Source organism: Coregonus clupeaformis, chromosome 8 (assembly GCF_020615455.1).
Source record: "Coregonus clupeaformis isolate EN_2021a chromosome 8, ASM2061545v1, whole genome shotgun sequence".
Taxonomy (NCBI): domain Eukaryota; kingdom Metazoa; phylum Chordata; class Actinopteri; order Salmoniformes; family Salmonidae; genus Coregonus; species Coregonus clupeaformis.
In genome coordinates this window covers 27367834-27391127 of record NC_059199.1, presented here as the reverse complement: position 1 = coordinate 27391127, position 23294 = coordinate 27367834, and the positions used below count along the sequence as shown (strand labels likewise).

Sequence of the window (23294 nt, the reverse complement as noted above, 5' to 3'; positions counted from 1 at the left end):
ACTTCCAAAGTTGTGGCAAAATAGCTTAAGGACAACAAAGTCAAGGTATTGGCGTGGCCATCACAAAGCCCTGACCCCAATCCTATAGAACATTTGTGGGCAGAACTGAAAAAGCGTGTGCGAGCAAGGCCTACAAACCTGACTCAGTTACACCAGCTCTGTCAGGAGGAATGGGCCAAAATTCACCCAACTTATTGTGGGAAGCTTGTGGAAGGCTACCCGAAACGCTTGACCCAAGTTAAACAATTTAAAGGCAATGCTACCAAATACTAATTGAGTGTATGTAAACTTCTGACCCACTGGGAATGTGATGAAATAAATAAAAGCTGAAATAAATAATTCTCTACTATTATTCTGACATTTCACATTCTTAAAATAAAGTGGTGATCCTAACTGACCTAATACAAGGAAGTTTTACTAGGATTAAATGTCAGGAATTGTGAAAAACTGAGTTTAAATGTATTTGGCTAAGGTGTATGTAAACATCCGACTTCAACTGTACCTATGTGAGAGTGGATTCTCGGCCCTCACTAGCATGAAAACTAAAATACAGGCACAGACTGTGTGGAAAATGATTTAAAACTGAGACTCTCTCCAATACAACCCAACATTGCAGAGTTATGATCATCCTTTCAAGCACACCCTTCTCATTAACCTGTGGTGCAGACGACAAGACAGTAGTAGGCTTGATTACCAACAATGACAAGACCGCCTACAGGGAGGTGAGGGCTCTGGGAGTGTGGTGCCAGGAAAATAACATTTACATTTAAGTAATTTAGCAGACGCTATAACCTCTCACTCAACATCAACAAAACAAAGGAGATGATCGTGGACTTCAGGAAACAGCAGAGGGTGCACCCCCCTATCCACATTGACGGGACCGCAGTGGAGAAGGTGGAAAGCTTCAAGTTCCTTGGTGTACACATCACCAACAAACTGAAATGGTCCACCCACGCAGACAGTGTGGTGAAGAAGGCGCAACAGAGCCTCTTCAACCTCAGGAGGCTGAAGAAATTCGGCCTAGCACCTAAAACCCTCACAAACTTTTACAGATGCACAACTGAGAGCATCCTGTCGAGCTATATCACCGCCTGGTACAGCAACTGCACCACCCACAACCGCAGGGCTCTCCAGAGGGTGGTGCGGTCTGCCGAATGCATTACCGGGGGCAAACTACCCGCCCTCCAAGACACATACAACATCCGATGTCACAGGAAGGCCAAAAAGATAATCAAGGACATCAACCACCCAACCCACTGCCTGTTCACCCCGCTATCATCCAGAAGGCGAGGTCAGTACAGGTGCATCAAAGCTGGGACCGAGAGAATGAAAAACAGCTTCTATCTCAAGGCCATCAGACTGTTAAATAGCCATCACTAGCACATTAGAGGCTGCTGCTGCTTATTGAAATCACTGGCCACTATAAGAAATGGAACACTAGTCACTTTAATAATGTTTACATATCTTGCACTACTCATCTCATACAGTGGGGAGAACAAGTATTTGATACACTGCCGATTTTGCAGGTTTTCCTACTTACAAAGCATGTAGAGGTCTGTAATTTTTATCATAGGTACACTTCAACTGTGAGAGACGAAACCTAAAACAAAAATCCAGAAAATCACATTGTATGATTTTTAAAGTAATTAATTTGCATTTTATTGCATGACATAAGTATTTGATCACCTACCAACCAGTAAGAATTCCGGCTCTCACAGACCTTTTAGTTTTTCTTTAAGAAGCCCTCCTGTTCTCCACTCATTACCTGTATTAACTGCACCTGTTTGAACTCGTTACCTGTATAAAAGACACCTGTCCACACACTCAATCAAACAGACTCCAACCTCTCCACAATGGCCAAGACCAGAGAGCTGTGTAAGGACATCAGGGATAAAATTGTAGACCTGTACAAGGCTGGGATGGGCTACAGGACAATAGGCAAGCAGCTTGGTGAAAAGGCAACAACTGTTGGCGCAATTATTAGAAAATGGAAGAAGTTCAAGATGACGGTCAATCACCCTCGGTCTGGGGCTCCATGCAATATCTCACCTCGTGGGGCATCAATGATCATGAGGAAGGTGAGAGATCAGCCCAGAACTACACGGCAGGACCTGGTCAATGACCTGAAGAGAGCTGGGACCACAGTCTCAAAGAAAACCATTAGTAACACACTACGCCGTCATGGATTAAAATCCTGCAGCGCACGCAAGGTCCCTGCTCAAGCCAGCGCATGTCCCGTCTGAAGTTTGCCAATGACCATCTGGATGATCCAGAGGAGGAATGGGAGAAGGTCATGTGGTCTGATGAGACAAAAATCGAGCTTTTTGGTCTAAACTCCACTCGCCGTGTTTGGAGGAAGAAGAAGGATGAGTACAACCCCAAGAACACCATCCCAACCGTGAAGCATGGAGGTGGAAACATCATTCTTTGGGGATGCTTATCTGCAAAGGGGACAGGACACTGCACCGTATTGAGGAGAGGATGGATGGGGCCATGTATCGCGCGATCTTGGCCAACAACCTCCTTCCCTCAGTAAGAGCAATGAAGATGGGTCGTGGCTGGGTCTTCCAGCATGACAACGACCCGAAACCCACAGCCAGGTCAACTAAGGAGTGGCTCCATAAGAAGCATCTCAAGGTCCTGGAGTGGCCTAGCCAGTCTCCAGACCTGAACCCAATAGAAAATCTTTGGAGGGAGCTGAAAGTCCGTATTGCCCAGCGACAGCCCCGAAACCTGAAGGATCTGGAGAAGGTCTGTATGGAGGAGTGGGCCAAAATCCCTGCTGCAGTGTGTGCAAACCTGGTCAAGACCTACAGGAAACGTATGATCTCTGTAATTGCAAACAAAGGTTTCTGTACCAAATATTAAGTTCTGCTTTTCTGATGTATCAAATACTTATGTCATGCAATAAAATGCAAATTAATTACCTACAAATCATACAATGTGATTTTCTGGATTTTTGGACAGGTGTCTTTTATACAGGTAACGAGTTCAAACAGGTGCAGTTAATACAGGTAATGAGTGGAGAACAGGAGGGCTTCTTAAAGAAAAACTAAAAGGTCTGTGAGAGCCGGAATTCTTACTGGTTGGTAGGTGATCAAATACTTATGTCATGCAATAAAATGCAAATTAATTACTTTAAAAATCATACAATGTGATTTTCTGGATTTTTGTTTTAGGTTTCGTCTCTCACAGTTGAAGTGTACCTATGATAAAAATTACAGACCTCTACATGCTTTGTAAGTAGGAAAACCTGCAAAATCGGCAGTGTATCAAATACTTGTTCTCCCCACTGTATGTATATACTGCATTCTATTCTATAATATTCTACTGTATCTTAGTCCATGCCGCTCTGTCATTGCTTGTCCATATAAGTATATATTCTTAAATCCCATTCCTGACTAGTTTTGTGTGTATATGTTGTGAAATTGTTAGATATTACTGCACTGTCGGAGCTAGAAGCACAAGCATTTCGCTACACCCGCTATAACATCTGCTAAACACATGTATGTGACAAATACAATTTGATTTGGTGAGTTATTCACTATTTATTTGATGAACAAATAAGGTTTTATATGTAAGATGGCTAAATAAAGAGCAAATGTGTTGATTTTTATTATATTATTATTTGTGCCCTGGTCCTATAAGAGCTCTTTTGTCACTTCCCACGAGCCAGGTTGTGACAAAAACTCACACTCATTATTATGTTTAATAAATGTATCGTATAGTGTGTGTGGGGCAGGCATACAATGATGGCAAAAAACAACATTTGAGAGTGCGCTGACCCTGGTGCTAGAGGGGGTACTCAGCTGGAGGTTGAACGTTTGAAGGGGTACAGGATTATACAAGGTTTGGGAACCACTGGTCTAGAATGTAATTGTATGCTGTAGCGTTAAGATTTCCCTCCACTGAAACTAAGGGGCCAAGCCAGAACCATGAAAAACATCCCAGACCATTACTCCTCCTCCACCAAACTTTACAGTTGGCACTATGCATTCGGGCAGGCAGCGTTCTCCTGGCATCAACCAAACCAAGATTTATGGAAGCGTAATTATTGAATTCATCAGTCCAGAGAATGTGTTTCCACTGCTCCAATGGCGGCGAGCTTTACACCACTCCAGCCGATGCTTGGCATTGCGCATGGTGATCTTAGGCTTGTGTGCGGCTGCTCGGCCATGGAAACCCATTTCATGAAGCTCCCGACAAACAGTTATTGTGCTGACGTTGCTTCCAGAGGCAGTTTGGAACTCGGTAGTGAGTGTTACAACAGAGGACGATTTTTAAGCGCTATCCGGTTCAGCACTCGGCGGCCCCGTTCTGTAAGCTTGTGTGGCTTACCACTTTGCGGCTGAGCCGTTGTTGCTCCTAGACGTTTCCACTTTATAATAACAGCTTCCTATACAGTGCCACGTTGAAAGTCACTGAGCTCTTCAATAAGGCCATTCTACTGCCAATGTTTGTTTATGGAGATTGCATGGCTGTGTGCTCGATTTTATTCACCTGTCAGCAACGGGTGTGGCTGAAATAGCCGAATCCACTAATTTGAAGGGGTGTCCACATAGATTTGAATGCATGTATATATACAAAAGTATCTCACCTGAACTCGTGCTCGCTGACGACCTCTCCCAGGTACTCGATGATGAACTGGCCTGAGCGGAGGGGCTCCTTGGTGCGGATGCCCCAACCCTTGCCCTCAGCACGGAAGCGCTCCAGGCACTGCACCCACTCATGCCTCTGGATGTGCTGGTTGTCACACTGCTCCCCGAAGGGACAGGTGCCGGGGGAGCACTCGGCAAAGCTCATCCTGAGGGAGTGGAAGAAAATACTTATATTGCAGCCCAGTGGGAGACACCAAGATACTTTAATCATATTGAATTCCATTCACATCTTGACATGCTATTCCAAGGCAGATTTCTGAACATTGATGTAAATTGAAGACTCAAGCAGGTTTGAAATCGTTTTCCTTGTAGATAAACATAACACTTCTGGGAGAATATACCAGTGTGCGGGTCTATTTTAGTCTCCAACGCCAGTGTTTATACCTGTTGAGGCATTCGTCAAGGCAGCCTCTGTCAACGGCTTCCCCGGAAGGCCTGCAGTTACAGGTGGTGGCTTCATAACCCGAGACAGGCTTCACATCCACATAGACATCTACAGTGGACACAGGTAACACAAGTCAAGGTCAGATACACAATAGCTTGACCAGATCATGGCTGCCTTAATGCTCAGCATTAAATAGTGTTTGGTTTCATTATTATTGAGGCGACTGGACCTTAGAAAGTGTGTACTCACTTGATCTGATCTTTTTATAAAGGGGGACGTCAGGCTTCTCATAGAGCTACAACGATCAAGAAATTGAGGTTATTACATCATAAGTAAGTAGCCTTGTCCGAGCCAGAACTGCCTATAGCCCAGTACACCTGCTGGACAGGACGCTAGTCTATAGCAGGCCTTACGCCATAAAAAGAGAACCTCTTATATAGATTGAACAAATTCCTATTATATTTTGTTGACTCTGAGGGAACAACACTTAGCAGTGAACATGAGTGATCACCTGGTCATGTTTCCACAGCCACAAGATGTCATAAGGCAACTGGAAATCAATGCGCTTCTGTCTTAGGTACTTTCCTGAAAGAGGGTGGGGGGAGACAGAAAATAACTGTGAGAATGCGTGAGAGGGGAAGGAGGGAGTTGATTTTAAGACACAGTAACATGTCATGACAAAATGTGTGTGTGTTTGCGTGCAAGAACACTCACCGACATGGATGGGGGCAGGAAAAAGCCCGTACTCGTGTTCCCCAGGTGTGTACTCCAGTTTCTCTTTCTTCAGTTGCAGGAGCTGACTACGAGGACTGAAAGAGAAACAGAGACAAAAAAAATAAGAGCGAGTGAGATGTCCATATATGCCCTAAATATTACTGGTTTGACCTTTGGTAAGCAAACAGGTATATCCAGATTTTACGTCTGTCACAATTATGGGACTCACTCTGCAGTCTTGTACACATCAGAGTAGAGCCCCGCCTTTTGGTACTTTTTCTTTGGAGGCCTGGCTGCTCTCTTCTCCCGTTGGCTGGTTATAGGCATGGGTGGAGCTTGTTCCATGGAGACGGTGCCCGGACGTTCCGGGGAGGAGGGGCCATCTGGTTTCCCCTCCAGAGCACTGAAATAGAACCAAGACTCACTTTAAAGTAATGACTGGCTTGATAGATTCTCCTATATATACACACAGCTGCTAAGACCTAAGATTAGCACTGCCTATAAAAGTAAGCTGCATCATGATCACAGTGCTCCACACTCACTGTTGAGGCTACAACAACGTTGGCCTGTAGTGGTGATGGTTTTACCTGCGAAAGCGGTGCAGCTCCTCTTGGGTGAGCCAGCCTCTTCCTCCCCCGGCTCTGGACCTCATCCCCAGGCCTCCCAGGTTCACCTCCCTGTCCAGCGCACGTTCCTCCACCTCCTCACCCTCCCCCACCTCCTCCCCCTCCCCTCCCTCCTCCTCCTCCTCGTCCCCATCTCTCTCCCAGTGCTTCCTCTTCTGGCCTTTCCTGCGCTGGCCCTGGACCACTGACTCAATCGCGTCTGTCACCGTGTCCTCTTTCCACGCTCCTTCCCCTGACCCTGCTCGGTCCCGGTGCCTGTTCTGGGTCACTTCGGCCGGAGGGGGTGGCGATGGGGGCGGGGAGGGTAGGGGATGCTTCCTGGGGCGCCCGGGGCCCCTCTTCTTGACCACGTTGTTGCCTGTTCTCGCCTGTCTCTGGAGCTTCTTGGCGCGGAGGATCTTGTTGACGTGGTGCAGGCTGTGTTTGGAGGGCTGGGCCCGGTGGGAGTGGTGTGGCGGGGAGGCATCATTGTCCAGGCAGCAGCCCTGGGAGGGCGAGTCGTGGCCGCAGAGGGAGAGGCAGGCAGAGGAGGAAGAATGGGAGTGGAACAGAGGGTGGTGGTGATGGTGCTGCATGAGGTGGTCCTCAGGGGCAGAGTGGTCGCCTCGGGTCTGGACACCTGATGTATTCCCTTCACATAAACAGACAAGGACAGAGAAGAGGGGGGGGAATTAGATGATAAACACAGGGATAAGCTGCAACGTGACACTTGTATTGAACTTTGATTTATGATCCATTCCAAGCCCTAGCTTACTTCCACTGTTAGGCCTATGAGTAGCCTCTGTCTTTTAATGCTGCTTATAATTATCAAGTCTTAAATTGAAAGGAAAATCAATTTGACATCCACTGCCAATTCCCTCGGCCTCCTCACACAAATGCAGTTTATTACAGATAGACATACAGGCTAGGCCCACCTCACCAAACACATGCCATGTCACGTAATGAACAATGACGTCATACTTTTTCCAGCTTATCCTCTCAAGCCATAAAGTATTGCATTTAGTCCACTCACATTAGTGAACGGTGCTACTATAAGTAAAGGGGGACTGTGTCAGTGCCCAATCAACACCTAGCCACTCCACCGCTCCCATCCCCTCTGCTGCTTCCTTCCCTCGTTTCTCTCCTCTGGTTCACACTCCTGTGCAAGGTACTTCCCACCCTCCACCCTTTGCCTCCCTGCCTACTAGGCTACCTCCATGGTGGTGGTGGTGGTGCAGTCTGACCGCTGGACGACCCGGTGTCCTGAGCTCTAATCTTGGATTACCCTGGCTGGGTTCAAACTACACCATGCTGCCTTCCTACCTCACCGGGAGCCTTCCACCCAGCGTGCCTGGCCTCCTCACACATTCACAGTACACACACACACTCAAAAGCCCATCTATCTCAGTCAAAGGCAGCTTGATGAAGCAGAATCATTACCCAAAGCACTCTGACTTACCTGTCCAGCTATATTAGCTGTGTACACAGGAATCTAAGACAAACACAGCCTTTCAGTTTGACAGCTTTGAAAGGAAAGGAAGCCTACCAAATATAACCTGTAACAAAAGTCCAGCTCAACTATTCTTGTGGATAGAACATCTCGCTGGACATCCTACAAGGCTACAATGACAACCACACACAAAGTAGGGCCAGTTTAAGTAATTATGGGTTTTTTGCTGCCAAGCCCTTAATCACTAGTTAGGGCTATCTAATGTCAGGGCCGGTAGAGGGTAGATGTACGTACAAGGGATGGCATTGTGTCCCTCCAAGGGATTTCTAAAGGGTATATTGAGTCATTGAACACTGCGATTCAGCAGAGATAATGGTCGCGTCCCAAATGGCACCATTGTAGTGGTCAGAAGAAGTGCACTGTAAAGGGAATAGGGTGCCATTTGGGACACGGCCAGTGTTCAGCGCTCACTATGCCATATGGTGGTTTGTAAAGGGGTCACTGCATGGATACATAACCCTGGAATCAATACTGCCACTAATGGCTATGCATACCAGGCCAAATTCACTACTTATTGCCAAGAAATGAAGCTAAGCGACATTATCCAATCAAAACAGAAACCGCTGAATTCTTGAGGCACTAGCAGCAGAACTATTTTTGAAAGTGAACTTGGTGCACAATTCAATAACCTTCATAATGTCATATTCAATTTGGGTCCAAAGTAGTACAAAGAAATGTTGGTGCAGAAATCAGATTCGGAGCTATAAATAGCACAGGGATTTTGCATGCTCTCAAAAAATGAATTTCCATCCATGCAAATAGCCTAAACACTGCAGAGGACTCCGTCACATTGATAATGTACACACTAGTACTGTACTAGGCTAGATTTCTGCAAGACACTGATCCTGTAGGCTAACATCTCTCTCTAACAGAAAGCCCTGTTACAGTGACTCACCCATCTCTCTCCTCTCTGCTGACGTGGAGTGGTCCTTTCTCAGCATCAGCTCCATCCGGGAGAAGTTAGCACTCTCCACCGGCCCTCCCTTCCTGCCACCGCCACCCCTCAGCGAGGTGCGGGTCAGGGCGGTGGCGAACAGGTTGGTGTGGTGCGGGGGGTCCTGGGAGTTGGGGTCCATCTCGTCTGTGGGCGTGAGGGGCTCCTCCTCCTCACTGTCTGAACAGCCCACCGGGTCCTCTCCCTGGCCGTCTGCGAACGGGCCCTGGTCGGCCCCCGCGGGGTTCCGGGAGAGCTTAGCGTAGTCTGCCTCGGAGCTGCCCATCCTGAACCAGGACTCTACGGGGTGGTGGCCCCGGGGCCCGGCACTGCCCTGGGCCAGGCGAGAGGGCCCCAGGCAGGACAGGGATGTCTCCTTGCGCTTGTACCTCTCGGCTGAGGAAGAGGAGGACGAGGAAGGGGAGTTGGCCGTGGCCTGTTTGTTGGCAATGGTGGTAGTAGGGGTAGAGTCTCTTCCGAAGCGGCAACGCTGCAGAGATTCGGCCATTCCAGCGCCGCTGGCTCCGCGTTCTCCTCTTCCCGACCCCGGGCTCTCGGTCATTCCCACTCCGACTCGGCTCCCTCCTACTCCCTCTTCCCCGTCCTCCTCGGCGCAGCGCTCTCTGTGTTTGTGTCTGTGTTTGTGTTTGTGATGCCAGCCGAACGACAGCTCTGATGACATAGCCGGGTAGAGCACGGGAGACCGGCCCCCACCCAGGAACTCCTGCCTCAGCAGCTTGTGTTTCTTTTTGTGAAATTTGGAGGGGTTGAGCAGGAGGTGTGACGGGTGGTGGTGGTGCACGTAGGAGGGGGGAGGCGGCGGGTGGAAGGAGGGGGAGTGATGGGAGAGGTGGGACGGGGCAGAATGGGGGTTCTGGTGATGGGGGTATAGGGCGCTGGCTGGGGGGTATCCTCTATAGTAGCCCAGACCAAGGGGACCAGAGGAGTAGGGAACACTGTAGGACGGGTGGTAGAACCCACCGCTAGATAGCGGGAACCCCAGCCCGTGAACAAAGGGTACATCTGACATGGACTCTCGCAGCTTGGGAGGGCGCCCGCGTTTCTTCTTCAGGTCTGGCTTGCGGACGTAGTGCAGAGAGTCACAGGGGTACGATGGGTGGGGGGAGTAGTAGCCACTGAAGTTGATCCTGAAGATGGTGGGGAGCAGGTCTCTGTGCAGGTAGTGATGAGGAGGGGGGCCACCAGCACCTCCCATGGTCCCAGCGGCCCTGCCACCCGGCCCTGGTACTCTGATCGCCCCCGCAGCTCCCGGGGGCATCCCCAGCCCACTGCCCAGTCTGAGCACGGGGGTGCGGTGCGCTATCCGGATCTCACTCAGCCTCAACACAATCTCATCCAGCTCGGCCAAGAAGTCGGGGTCCTGCCGCCGGGAGCGCAGCTGCAGGTACTTCTTCTTGCGTTTGCGCTTCTGCCTCTTTAGCTTGTCGTAGCCTGGACAGCCGTGGCTCCGGCGCTTGCATTTGTGCTTGTGTTTCTCTTTGTGGCCCACTAGTGTGGTGGGAGGGGCTGCCGGGTGGGGCCTGCGGGGGTCGGGTGAGGTCCTCACCCCCAGCGGTGACGGAGAGGGTGAGGGGTGTTCCAGCAGCACTGAGGACGAGTGTCTTAGTCCACCGTGAGGGTTCAGCCCAACTCCAACCCCCACAGCTGAGCCCATCACTCCCGGCATTAGCAGCCCGCTGGCCATCCCAGGTTGCATCCCCGCACCGCAGGCCTTCTCCCCCCGGTCAGAAGTGCTGTTGTTGTCTGTTCCTATGCCACTGTCGCTGGGTACAGTCTCCTCACTGTGAGACTCACTGACGGGTGAGGGGGTGGCTTCCTTCAGTTCACTCAGAGGTGCAGGGGATGTGGGGTGGAGAGGCCTGGGAGGGGATAGCTTACGGTAGTGGTAGTGCTGCCTGTAATGGTGGTGGTGGTGATGGTAGCCACGGCACGACTTCTTCTGGGAGGCCACGGCAGCCGAGGAGCCCAGAGTGCCCAGAGTGCGAGGGGAGGGGGCTGAGAACGTCGGGGGAGGGAAGGGGAACGAGTGGTGGCCGTGGTGGGGGTGGAAGTGCGGGTGCGTCAGGAAGTGCACTGCCCCCGGCTCCACAAAGCAGGCATCACTGATGGGGCTCTGGCCTCCACTGGACTGGGAGAGCGAGGGGGAGGGGAACACCTCGGCAGAGGGGAGCTGGTGCTGCTGCTGAGACTGATGGTGGTGGAGGGGCGATGCGGTGTTTGGGGACAGGAAAGGCCCCTCCGGGGGTGGCGTTGGAGCTGCCAACGAGGGGTTTGTTGACACCTTAGGTTTGCGCCCCCTCCTTTTCCCCATGTATATTGTCCCCTTTTTGCTTACGTTGATCTGGGGTCCCAGTTTGCCACCGAAAGAAGCAGCCAAGGAGGATAGAGACTGGGTTGCAGCTGCTACCTGGCCCACCACCACACTGGCAGTTCCTCTGGGGGGCTCCTGCTCTGATCCAGACCCTGGTCCCAATAGGATCTGGCTAAGGAACCGTTTGCGTTTGACACTCTTCATCTTATTGATCTTGCCTATGATGGTCTTCATGATGAGCTGCCCGTTGCCCTTGGTCCGGAACTGTTTCCCATCCCCCGCTTCAGGTGCCAGAGTGGGGGGCTGACCCTCCTGCGGCAAGGTGGGGGGCAGGCGTTTGGGTCGCCCCCGCTTCCTGGGCATTGGTTTGGGAGGATTCAGGTCCACCTCTGGGTGGAGAACAGGGGGGTCCTGCTCCTCTTTCGACTTGTGTAAAGAAAATACTTTGGAGGGGGCCAGTTTGTGAGGGGGACGTCCCCGAGTGGGGGCATCCAGCCTGGGCATTTTAGACTTGGGCCGTCCCCTTTTCCTGGCTGGCTGTGGAAAGAGTTGAGACATGGCGGGAGGCTTGACCTTATTGGGGTTAGGAGGCCGTCCTACAGGCCTGCGTATAGGTGGGGGAGTATCAAGGCCTGAGGATAAAGGCACGATGGTTTCGTGCTGGTCAACTGGGCTGCCCTGGCCCGCCCTCTGTGTCCGGTTCACTACTCTGGTCCAGCGGGGCTTTCTGCCTCGCCGCTTCTTCAGGGGTTTGTTGTCCTGCTCTGGAGGCGAGCCCGGTGACTCATCTCCAGGGGACTCGTCTCTGAGAGGAGGGGGTAAACGGTCGCCGGTGGGCTCTGGCGGCGAGGCAGTCCGTCTCATAGACTCCGGAGGACTGGAGATCCCGCTGGTGCGACCGTCCCTTTCCCCGTTGGGACTGCGTTTAGCGGGGCTCGAGCTCTTGCTTCTCTCCACTCTGAGTGACTGATTAGCCCCCTTGTCCTTGGCCTCCTGCTTGCCGGATGCTGAAGGAGGGGGGCATTTGGATAAGTCTCTGGTGCCGTGCCGGTCACGCTCATGCTCCCTCTCACTGCTCTCCCTCTCCTCTGCCTGGGAGGGACTGTCTCGGTCTTTGGAGTGGTGTCCTTGAGAGGCTGGGGAGCCCTGGCGACATGACAGGCTGCCCGTCCTCTTCTCTGATGAGGAGCAGGATGACAAATAAGGTGGTGAGGAGGAAGAGGAGGCGGCGGAGTGGGGCGGTGGGCAGTGAGTGAGACGTGACTGTAGTGGCTTCGCGCCTTTACTGTTGCTGTCGTTGTTGTCCTTTGAAGTTGTTGCCAGGCGGGTGTTGCCGCCGCCGTATGTTAGCACGGGGCTGCTGCTGCGACTGCTGTTGTTACTGCTGCCAGACTTGCCGGCCCCATCCGCCTCCTCTTTCCCAGGCGGGGTGGGTGACTTCTCCGAAACACTGTCTTTATTGTTCCGGGAGCCATAGGGGCGGCCAGGAGGGCGCGAGACAGGAGGGGGTGGAGCTAGGTGGACCGCTCTAGAATAGGTTGCCCTGTTGACCATAGCGCGGTCTCGCTGCTTTGGGGTGGGGGCCATAAAGTTAGAAGTGGTGTGGGTGGTGGGAGAGGGAGTTGTTTTGGGGGGTTTCACCTTGGTGGACTTTGAAGGAGGGCAGGTGGCGATGAGTTGCGCTAGTTTCTCAGTGACAGTTGGAGCGCCCCAACTAGGAACACCCTGGTCCTTCTCCTCCAGACCCTCACTGCTGTAGGTGTACGCAGGAGGATTGGTAGCGCCTTCCACGCTGGGTTCCTGTGATGGGGGCGCAGGAGAGGAGGGCGAGGAGGTCGGAGACTTGGTTTGGGGCATGGGCATCTTCTTCCCAGAGGCATGGTGCGTTTTGCTGTCTGCAGAAAGGCGGTGAAGATTCAGGGGTCTCTCCGTCGAGGTGGCGGATTTCCCATCCGACTTTGCCTCCGACTTGTCTGACTTGCTGGCCAGTTTTGAAGGACCCTGTGAAAAGAGGATACAAATATTAAAATCATTGATTGCAGAATGATAAGGCCTACCCATTTCACAGAAGGTAGCTCCCATAAAGGTATGGTTGTGTTACACAAAAAGTATATTTTCTTTTATAACTATTTTGGCATTTGTAATCTTCTGATATGTATCCAAACCCAGGCAATGCCTTCTGGTAATTATCTAGAGTAGAAAACCTATTAGAAAAAAATGAAGCTCTGAAAGAAGCATTTGACAACCACATAAAGCAGGCTTAAAGCACAACCCCGTCAATAAGGCAACCAAGACGGTCTACATGGAATCCAATCAGGTTTCGTTTATTCCTATGTAAATTGCAGTTCATTGATGGGATTTTCTGTCCACTACTGCTTCCCAGTTCTGCCTAGAAGGAAAGATCCTCTAGACTCAATAACACTTATTAGGGTCAGACTGGGACAGAGCAGAGGAGAGAGAGGAAGGAGTAGAGAAGCAGGGAATGATTGGAAGGGGAGACAAGCAAGAGTGGGACACAGAATACAGACAAATAAACAGATGATTGTTCAAAATATAAAGCAAAATTAGCTTTACAAGTAACAAATATAATTTGTGAATTCAAACCAGTGAAACAGTGTTGGAAGAGAATATGAAATGCTATCATGTGTGAACTGGCTGACAGTATTGCTTTGCCTCTTTTTGGCACAGTCAAAAGCCAGACAGGTCTTGTGCAATTCATAACAGCCTCTTTAGTTGGGATACCTTGTTTGTCATGGATATGGTTTTTCAATCAAAGTCCTAGCCTAATACGTGCTTGCCTTGCTTACCCGTTTAGCTGAAGCACTCCCATTCACTGGACTGGGTGATTTGGTGGAAGGAGAAGGAACAGGTGGAGGAGGAGTGTGGGCAGCAACAGCAGAGAGAGATGAAGACGGTGGGGTGGGTCGTTTCATGCCAGGACACTGCTCTCTCTCCCTGCCGTGTGTTGGGCTCTGGGTCTGGTTGCCCCCGTCGCCTGCCCCTACTCCTCCGCGGCTCCCCCGGCCACCTCCGCGCCCACTGGGTCTCACGGTGGCCCTGAAGGCCGGCCGACACACGTAGTTCTCCAGGATCTTGGGCGGCTTCTTCATGCGTTTGGCCTGCAGGCCAATCTTGAGTTTGACGTTGCCCTCATGGAGGCTAGTCTCTTTGACAGAGAACTGGGGGGACTGCTGCTGGTCACTGGAGCCCTCTCCTCCACCTGCAGCAGAAGAGGAGTCTTTCTGCGACCCCTCTCTCTCCTCCTCGTCATCTTTCTTCCCACCCCCTCCTTCCTTCTCTCGCTCCCCTGGGGGAGCAGTGATGGGGAGGGCGGGTGGAGTAGCAGGCCCCCCTTGAGTCCTCTGATCCATCAGAGATTTAGGGGGTGAGGGGTGACTAGGGAGGGATGTTTTGGACGCCAGGTACAGTTTCTAGGGAAAGGCCGTGGTCCAGGAAGAGACAGGATAGGGGTGAAGGGGGATGGGGATATTGGGGAAGATAAAAAGCAATCCTTGCTCTGTGTCTTTTCTCCCTTCCTGAATGCCCAGCCCTCTTTCTCCGTCCTTCAAGCTGTAGAGAGAAAGACAGGTAGAGATGGGAGAGGGTAGGACAGGGTGGGGAATAGTAAAGCGAAAAGACAAGAGTTTGATATTAGTCAACAGTCAACTGAACAAGAGATTTGATCAAAAACACAGACTTTTCTAAGCACTGCGAGGCATCCTTTACCATAGTAAACGAGGGAGGAGACGAGAGATGAAATATTTTTAACATCAATTTGCTTAGTGGCTTTCCTTCTTCCCTAGTGACTTTTTATGATGTGTTCGTCCTTACAGCTTCCCTCAATCTGTGACCTCTTTACACAGCTGTGCGTGTATTTGACAAGAGAGGTGTAGTTCTGCTGCTCAAGGACTCAATAACAGCCATCCACCTGAGAACTACAACTCCCAATAGCCCTCCAGGTCCAAGGTCTATAATATCACTATCAAGTGTCTCAGGGTAAGAGCGCTGGTTTAGGATCAGTTTTGCCTTGTAGATCACAACGAATAAGAATACGTTGACAGTTGGGACCAGATCCTAGATCAGCACTCTGACCCTCAGATATGGTTACAGCGCATTATGGGTACTGTAGTGCATCATGCTACAGACCCCACCACCACTACCCAGGTGATTTGTGATAAGCTGCTAAATGAACCATCCCCCATGGAGCTCTCATTAGTTTTAGTGAAAATGTGTCTCAGATTGCTCCGAGCGTAGTGCTGCGGCAAGGTTCCTAATTGTGTTCTCGGAGGACGGTCTTCTCCGGCTCCCCACGGCCATCGAATGATTTAATGCGGGCTCGCCCAAAGCAGGTGCTTTCTCCGGGTGAAGTCATTTGGAGGCAATTCAGAACTGTGACCTCAGCACATTGGGCCCTCTGGGGGACAGAGGATCCGGCCGCTGTTCCCAGCCACTCCGGAGCGGCCAATGAGAGAGAGCAGCATGCTGACGGTTTCTGTGTGCCTGCCCTACTGTGGCAGAAAGCACTAACAGATTCATTTAGTGGAGCCAGAGCGTGCCTAAGGAAAGTCATCCAAGTCATCCGATAAAGCAGTCAGAGAGAGAGTGCTAAAATCAATGTTTAGAAGCTTGTGAGACTACTTGTTCTGGATTGTTTTACTAGTAGCTTCTAGGGCTTGGGGGAGGCAAGCGTTTTCTGCAGAATCACAATAACTGTGGTCCAGAACTTGGAGTCTTGCCTGCGTTTCCCCACACCCACTTCTCCATGTTTACTTCAATTATTCACTCCATTTCGTCTCTAACTTCCACCATGCCCCCCGTTACACATACCACACTCAAATCACACCTCCCTCCTTTCTGCCTCACTCTCTCTTCTTTCTACCTTCTCTCTTTTACTCACTTGGAAAGCTCTAGGAACAGCGGACAAACTAGAGTCACTGTTTTCCTACTAATCAAAAACACATGTATTTCCCCACACCCTCCCCTCTCTCCTTTCCCCATGTCCTTCCTTCACTCTGTGACAATCATTTCCCTCTTTCTTCTATACTCGCTGCTTAAGTGTTAGTGTGTGTGTGTGCAAATTCATTATGTAGCTTCCGCTGATCTGAGTGCTGGTATGACAAAAATAATCTGCTGTGGTAGCAAGGGATGTAAATGGCTACTGACACAAGACTAGAGTTAACCCTGACAGTGAGTCAAAACATCTCTCCCACAGTCTAACAAGGTGTTTTGCTTGAACAGAATGACACTATGCCCGTTACCTAATTCAATATTTCCAAACATACTGACCAAAGATTGTACTTTTTTTATTTCTGCATATTAGGCCTACATCTCAATATATCAAAATGCTGATGGAGAGCAGCTTTAAAGTGTCCACGTCTGCCCCTGGTAATTCTCAAGTTAGTGGGACAGTTATTCTCAGGACAGTGAAATAATGTGTTAGCCTACTACTCTAAAGATACAATTAACATTCAGAGAGAGTACTCCTGAGGTTACAGAAGGAAACATCACATTATTTCTATTTCAATGTAGAGCCAATGTCATATGTACATAGAGGTTTAGTAAAGTCATGTGGGGAATATCCCTACTCAATAAAAGGAGAAGTTGGAGATCAAATAATCGTTTCCAAACAGGAAACAGCAGGCGACAAGACGGCAATGGGGAATAACAGAATTTGCGGGAGTAACGCTTGATAGAATGACAACGACCAAGGAATACCGTGAAATGGGAACATTGTAAACAACTTGGCGAGCCCCCTCCACTCTCCCCAACTCCCTCCCTCCTCACTTTTGCACACGTTGTTCATAACTTCTTATTTCCCAATGGCCAATGGAGTAGTATTTAAAGCAGCCTCGATAGCATACTCAGGACAGGAGGACCACTCTCTAAACGTTTTCATTTTCAAACCATCATTGGCCGCTGACTCAGTCAACTATTGTACATCTTTTCAAACTGTTATTAGCATCAGTTATTACAATAAATGAGACCAAAGCCTCAACCGCAGGTGAATCCATCTTTACCCATGTGTTGTTGATAATAGATGGAGTAGCTAGACTGCTTACTTCCTAAATTCACAACAAACGCTACGACTAATGATCGACTTGACAAAATCAAATAGGCTAGAGTTTCTGATTTGTCTGAAGAACCATGATAAATCAGGGTCCCAAACAGCTGTAATGCCCTAACTTAAAGGCCAACTCCACCACTTTTCAACCTCATTTTCTTTATCTCCACCACAATACCAGTGTAAACATGTGGAAACGGCACATTTCTATATTTTGTAGCAAAAAATATCAAGTTAAGTTCTAACCGATAACATAATCAAAAGTTAAAACATTTTTTAAACAGTGCAAACACAGATTTGCGGTGATGTGGGGAGCAAGAAAATACCCTCCCTTGGGCTACAAACTCGTTGCAGGTTTTGAAAATCACTTTACTTTTAATCCTACCCTGTGTTGTAACAGAAGCATTCTTTTTTACCTTTCTTCTTGTCTTTAACCACAGACCATAGATTCCAGCTGTTTTCACATACACTATATATACACAAAAGTATGTGGACACGGCAATTTTAGCCTCAACCGTTGCTGACAGGTGTATAAAATTGAGCACATAGACATGCAATCTCCATAGACAATCATTGGCCTTACTGAAGAGATCAGTGACTTTCAACGTGGCACCGTCATAGGATGCCACCTTTCCAACAAGTTAGTTCGTCAGATTTCTGCCCTGCTAGAGCTGCCCCGGTTAACTGTAAGTGCTGTTATTGTGAAGTGGAAATGTCTAGGAGCAACAACGGCTCAGCCGCGAAGTGGTATGCCACACAAGCTCACAGAACAGGACCGCTGAGTGCTGAAGCGCGTAAAAATCGCCTGTCCTCGGTTGCAACACTCACTACGGAGTTCCAAACTGCCTCTGGAAGCAACGTCAGCACAATAACTAATCTTCGGGAGCTTCATGAAAATGGCTTGCCATGGCCGAGCAGCTGCACACAAGCCTAAGATCACCATACGCAATGCCAAGCGTCGGCTGGAGTAGTGTAAAGCTCGCCGCCATTGGACTCTGGAACAGTGAAAACGTGTTCTCTGGAGTGATTAATCACGCTTCACCATCTGGCAGTCCGACGGACGAATCTGGGTTTGGCGGATGCCAGGAGAACACTACCTGCCCGAATGCATAGTGCCAACAGTAAAGTTTGGTAGAGGAGGAATAATGGTCTGGGGCTCTTTTTCATGGTTCGGGCTAGGCCCCTTAGTTTCAGTGAAGGGAAATCTTAACGCTACAGCATACAATGACATTCTACACGATTCTGTGCTTACAACTTTGTGACAACAGTTTGGGGAAGGCCCTTTCCTGTTTCAGAATGACAATGCCCCTGCGCACAAAACGAGGTCCATAACGAAATGGTTTGTTGAGATCAGTGTGGAAGAAGTTGACTGGCCTGCACAGAGCCCTGACATCAACCCCATCGAACACCTTTGGGATGAATTGGAACACCGACCGCGAGCCAGGCCTAATCGCCCAACATCAGTGTCCGACCTCACTAATGCTCGTGGCTGAATAGAAGAAAGTCCCTGCAGCAATGTTCCAACATCTAGTGGAAAGCCTTCCCAGAAGAGTGGAGGCTATTATAGCAGCAAAGGGGGGACCAACTCCATATTAATGCCCATGATTTTCGAATGAAATGTTCGACGAGCAGGTGTCCACATACTTTTGGTTATGTAGTGTATGTAGACACTGGTTTGGTGTTGGAGATGATAAAGTTGAGGTTGAGATGTGGTGGAATTGTCCTTAAACCTACTAGTAAAATATAGCCTTGCTACACATAGTCATGGAGTTAAAATTATTAGATTGCCCGTTTTCAACATTGCTTGGCCATATCATCACATCCTCATTGCAAAGGGTCCTTGCTATCCGGGATCCTTCAGACTTCCCTACCCCCTTCATGTTGAAATGGTTAAGGTTAGGTAAGGGTTATGGTTAAGGTTTATTTAGGATAGCACTAACCCATCTCAAATGTAGCCTATTATGGTTTCAAAACATATCCGTTTGACGATTTCCGGGGAAAATATAATAAATATATTTTATGAAAAAGGGCAGAACATCTCTTTACAATATCAAATCACCTCGTGCGAGAACGTTTGATCGTCATGCGTTGTAACGATGGGTGCTGCAGGGCATTGTGAGCACAAGAGATATACATCAAAATATATATTTCATAATAAAGAATGACCATAAGGATTGACAATGTCAACAGCTACAATAGTCCGTAAATCTTTCAGATTATGCATCCACTCACCTCCGAAGGATTCCAATAACAGTGTTCACATTATGTGGATCGAAATCCCCCCTTCGTATGTATCAACATGGTCGCCACAGTATATGCCCCACTGCTGGTTTGCCAAAAACGCAAAGATTAGAGAAATTTAAAAATTATACATCCATTCCGATTTTGGGAGATCAATTATGAATTCTGACATGTCCCAAAAATGTTCCCATTTCAAAATAATTTGCATCAACTGACTATTTGACTTGATAATAGTACTGTTGTTCTAAGCAGTGGTCAGCTATGGCTAAACTGCTAATTCTTATTCTAGTTATAGCTTAGTAGTGACCCCAACCGACGTCCTAACACATGAGAATATTGCTTACGAGAGAAATATAACAAAAATCAGAAAGTTATTATACAGACGCCAAAAGGCGGTAAATTCTTACATTGTTGCCAATTCTAGAATGACAATTTTTGGAAAAAGGCAACAAAATATCGCGCGTGCGGTAGCGACTACATATAATGTACTCATTCGTAGAAGGACAATGTTTATTTTGTAACAAGCTATGGGTCGTCCAATAATAACCTACGCTACATTGTATCAATGGTGCTCGCTAGCATGCCATCATCTGTGCTGCCTTGCTATGATAACTTGGATTCCAGCAACGTGGCCGTACTTGTGGGAAATGTATCCATCTGACAGCTTTACATAATTTGATAGTCTCCGTTTAGTTACATAAAGTTCACAAATAAGGAAATACAAACTAAACCAAATAACGGAATAACCTGTCATTTTAGCGTAGCGACTCCTGCTAGCTTTGTAGCTAAAGCTAAACTATGACGGCTAACGATGCAATATTATTCAGCTAGCAAGATAGACTATTCTAAGTCATGGCTGACTCTATATCGAAGAAGTAAAGACAAATGCAATAGCAAAACAGCTAACAATATTTAAAGAAGCAGATAGATTTTAATAAAATAGATGCAGCGCTGTGCACGTTATTAAAAAAAGACGAACTGTCAACAAAATGGCGGCTGCGTTGAATCAACAGAGACCCGAAATGGATCTCCCTCAATTTCTTATCCCTCGCCCTGTTTTTTTTCCTCACAGCAATTGGTATCCTTGATATCTCCAAACACGACTGAACTCTTCTCCAAGACAACGTTAGCTGAGCCGAGGCGTGTCGGAATGGGCCTAGGTCATTAATCGGGCCTCCATATCTGCTAAGCCCGTATAGTCTGTCAGTACAACACGGGCATTCTCAGTCACACACAGTGAGGGAGGGGAGGAACGGGGGGGGCGGCAGTTATAAACCCCGCCTATAAAAATACATTCCTACAATTTATCTTCTTAAAATCTGATTTTAACCCTTTTAACCCTAACCTTAAATTTAGACCAAAAATATAATTGTTGTTTTCATGAATTTTTACAACAGACAATTTTGACTTTGTTATCTAGTGGGAGCCCGGGGGGAGGAGGCAGATGTCGCAGATGTCGTATGAAAATGTGTATGCACTCACTAACTGTAAGTCGCTCTGGATAAGAGCGTCTGCTAAATGACTAAAATGTAAATTTGTGGTATGCTACTGGACACTCACTCCAGTCGGTGTTACAAAAAATGCCCCTATCATTATCTTATTTTTGTGTTTTGATAGTGAAAGTGAAATGAAAAACTGCTGCAACAACGGCGTGGCATTGCACTACATGAACTGGCAGAAGAGGTTACACTTTCATGCTCTCTGTGTAACAGCCTATTATTATGCATAATTGACAACCTTGAACAAGAAAACGAATGTGTTTGTGTGCGATCGTGGCTATGTTTACCCACAGTGAAGGATCTAGACTCCCGTGGGAATAAAATTGAGAGGCGGGATGTCAATATGTCTGTTTAGAATTATAATCCAATCGCCTTTGTTCAAAATTCAGGAAACGTTTGTAACTCGAATTGAATTTGTCAATTTAGTTCTACCATGCAAACTCTTGCATATCATTGGTCATTGTCTTAAAATAGGCGGGAATGGTAGATAGCCCTTATGAAGTATTGGGCAAATCTATCCTGTCTATCTCTTGAATGTACAGTATGTCTGTAAATGAGTACATGAGCAGAAAGTTGGCAGAAGATCAAATGGCCAAGGATGCAGGGTTAATGTGTCTCAAATGGCACCCTATTCCCTATATGGATCCTGGTCAAAAGTAGTGCACTGTGTAGGAAATAGGGTGCCATTTGGGACACACACAGGGACATTTTGGCATTCAATGACACTGCTTTTCACTTGTGCTTTATGAATTTGACCATTTTTATTATTATTGTCAATCTTATCACCTCATTGCCAATCAGATGTATTCGTTAACAAACATATACATGTATATACACATCTATACATATATACATAACAATACATATACAGTTGAAGTCGGAAGTTTACATACATTTAGGTTGGAGTCATTAAAACTAGTTTTTCAACCACTCCACAAATTTCTTGTTAACAAACTATAGTTTTGGCTAGTCAGTTAGGACATCTACTTTGTGCATGACACAAGTAATTTTTCCAACAATTGTTTACAGACAGATTATTTCACTTATAATTCACTGTATCACAATTCCAGTGGGTCAGAAGTTTACATACACTAAGTTGACTGTGCCTTTAAACAGCTTGGAAATTTCCAGAAAATGATGTCATGGCTTTAGAAGCTTCTGATAGGCTAATTGACATCATTTGAGTCAATTGCAGGTGTACCTGTGGATGTATTTCAAGGCCTACCTTCAAACTCAGTGCCTCTTTGCTTGACATCATGGGAAAATCAAAAGAAATCAGCCAAGACCTCAGAAAAAAAATTGTAGACCTCCACAAGTCTGGTTCATCCTTGGGAGCGATTTCCAAACACCTGAAGGTACCACGTTCATCTGTACAAACAATAGTACGCAAGTATAAACACCATGGGACCATGCAGCCGTCATACCGCTCAGGAAGGAGATGCGTTCTGTCTCCTAGGGATGAACATACTTTGGTGCGAAAAGTGCAAATCAATCCCATAACAACAGCAAAGGACCTTGTGAAGATGCTGGAGGAAACAGGTACAAACTTATCTATATCCACAGTAAAACGAGTCCTATATCGACATAACCTGAAAGGCCGCTCAGCAAGGAAGAAGCCACTGCTCCAAAACCACCATAAAAAAGCCAGGCTACGGTTTGCAACTGCACATGGGGACAAAGATCGTACTCCAAATGGACAATGACCCCAAGCATACTTCCAAAGTTGTGGCAAAATGGCTTAAGGACAACAAAGTCAAGGTATTGGAGTGGCCATAACAAAGCCCTGACCTCAATCCTATAGAACATTTGTGGGCAGAACTGAAAAAGCATATGCGAGCAAGGAGGCTACAAACCTGACTCATTTACACCAGCTCTGTCAGGAGGAATGGGCCAAAATTCACCCAATTTATTGTGGGAGGCTTATGGAAGGCTACCTGAAACGTTTGACCCAAGTTAAACAATTGAAAGGCAATGCTACCAAATACTAATTGAGTGTATGTAAACTTCTGACCCACTGGGAATGTGATGAAAGAAATAAAAGCTGAAATAAATCATTCTCTCTACTATTATTCTGACATTTCACATTCTTAAAATAAAGTGGTGATTCTAAGTGACCTAAGACAGGGATATTTTACTAGGATTAAATGTCAGGAATTGTGAAAAACTGAGTTTAAATGTATTTGGCTAACGTGTATGTAAACTTCCGACTTCAACTGTATAGGCCCATCATAATATATTAAATATTAAAAACATGTTTTTTTTTGTTGTGACTTGTACTTATTATTACAAATAAAACGATAGAAAGAGGTAAAAGACTAATGCATTAGGAAAGTGCATAATGTTAGAACAGGAAGG

At 47.7% G+C, this 23294-nt stretch overlaps 1 protein-coding gene across 5 annotated transcripts in view; it reads right to left on the bottom strand.

The window, feature by feature from the left end:
• The window catches only part of ash1l (ash1 (absent, small, or homeotic)-like (Drosophila)), a 54010-nt gene extending 33351 nt beyond the window's left edge, over nt 1-20659 (bottom strand). For 2 of the 5 annotated variants that reach the window (XM_045221887.1, XM_041882846.2), the window contains exons 1-11: nt 20511-20659; nt 19432-19525; nt 13946-14708; nt 8768-13139; nt 6345-7014; nt 5987-6160; nt 5758-5852; nt 5555-5628; nt 5293-5338; nt 5043-5151; nt 4598-4804 (exon numbers count right to left, since the gene is read on the bottom strand). In XM_045221887.1, coding sequence (XP_045077822.1) covers nt 4598-4804; nt 5043-5151; nt 5293-5338; nt 5555-5628; nt 5758-5852; nt 5987-6160; nt 6345-7014; nt 8768-13139; nt 13946-14509 — 6311 coding nt within the window. In that variant the 5' untranslated portion in view covers nt 14510-14708; nt 19432-19525; nt 20511-20659. The remainder of the gene's footprint in view (nt 1-4597; nt 4805-5042; nt 5152-5292; nt 5339-5554; nt 5629-5757; nt 5853-5986; nt 6161-6344; nt 7015-8767; nt 13140-13945; nt 14709-19431; nt 19526-20510) is intronic. The other 3 variants (XM_045221890.1, XM_045221888.1, XM_045221889.1) reach the window with 3 other exon arrangements.
• Nucleotides 20660-23294: the final 2635 nt, after the last annotated feature.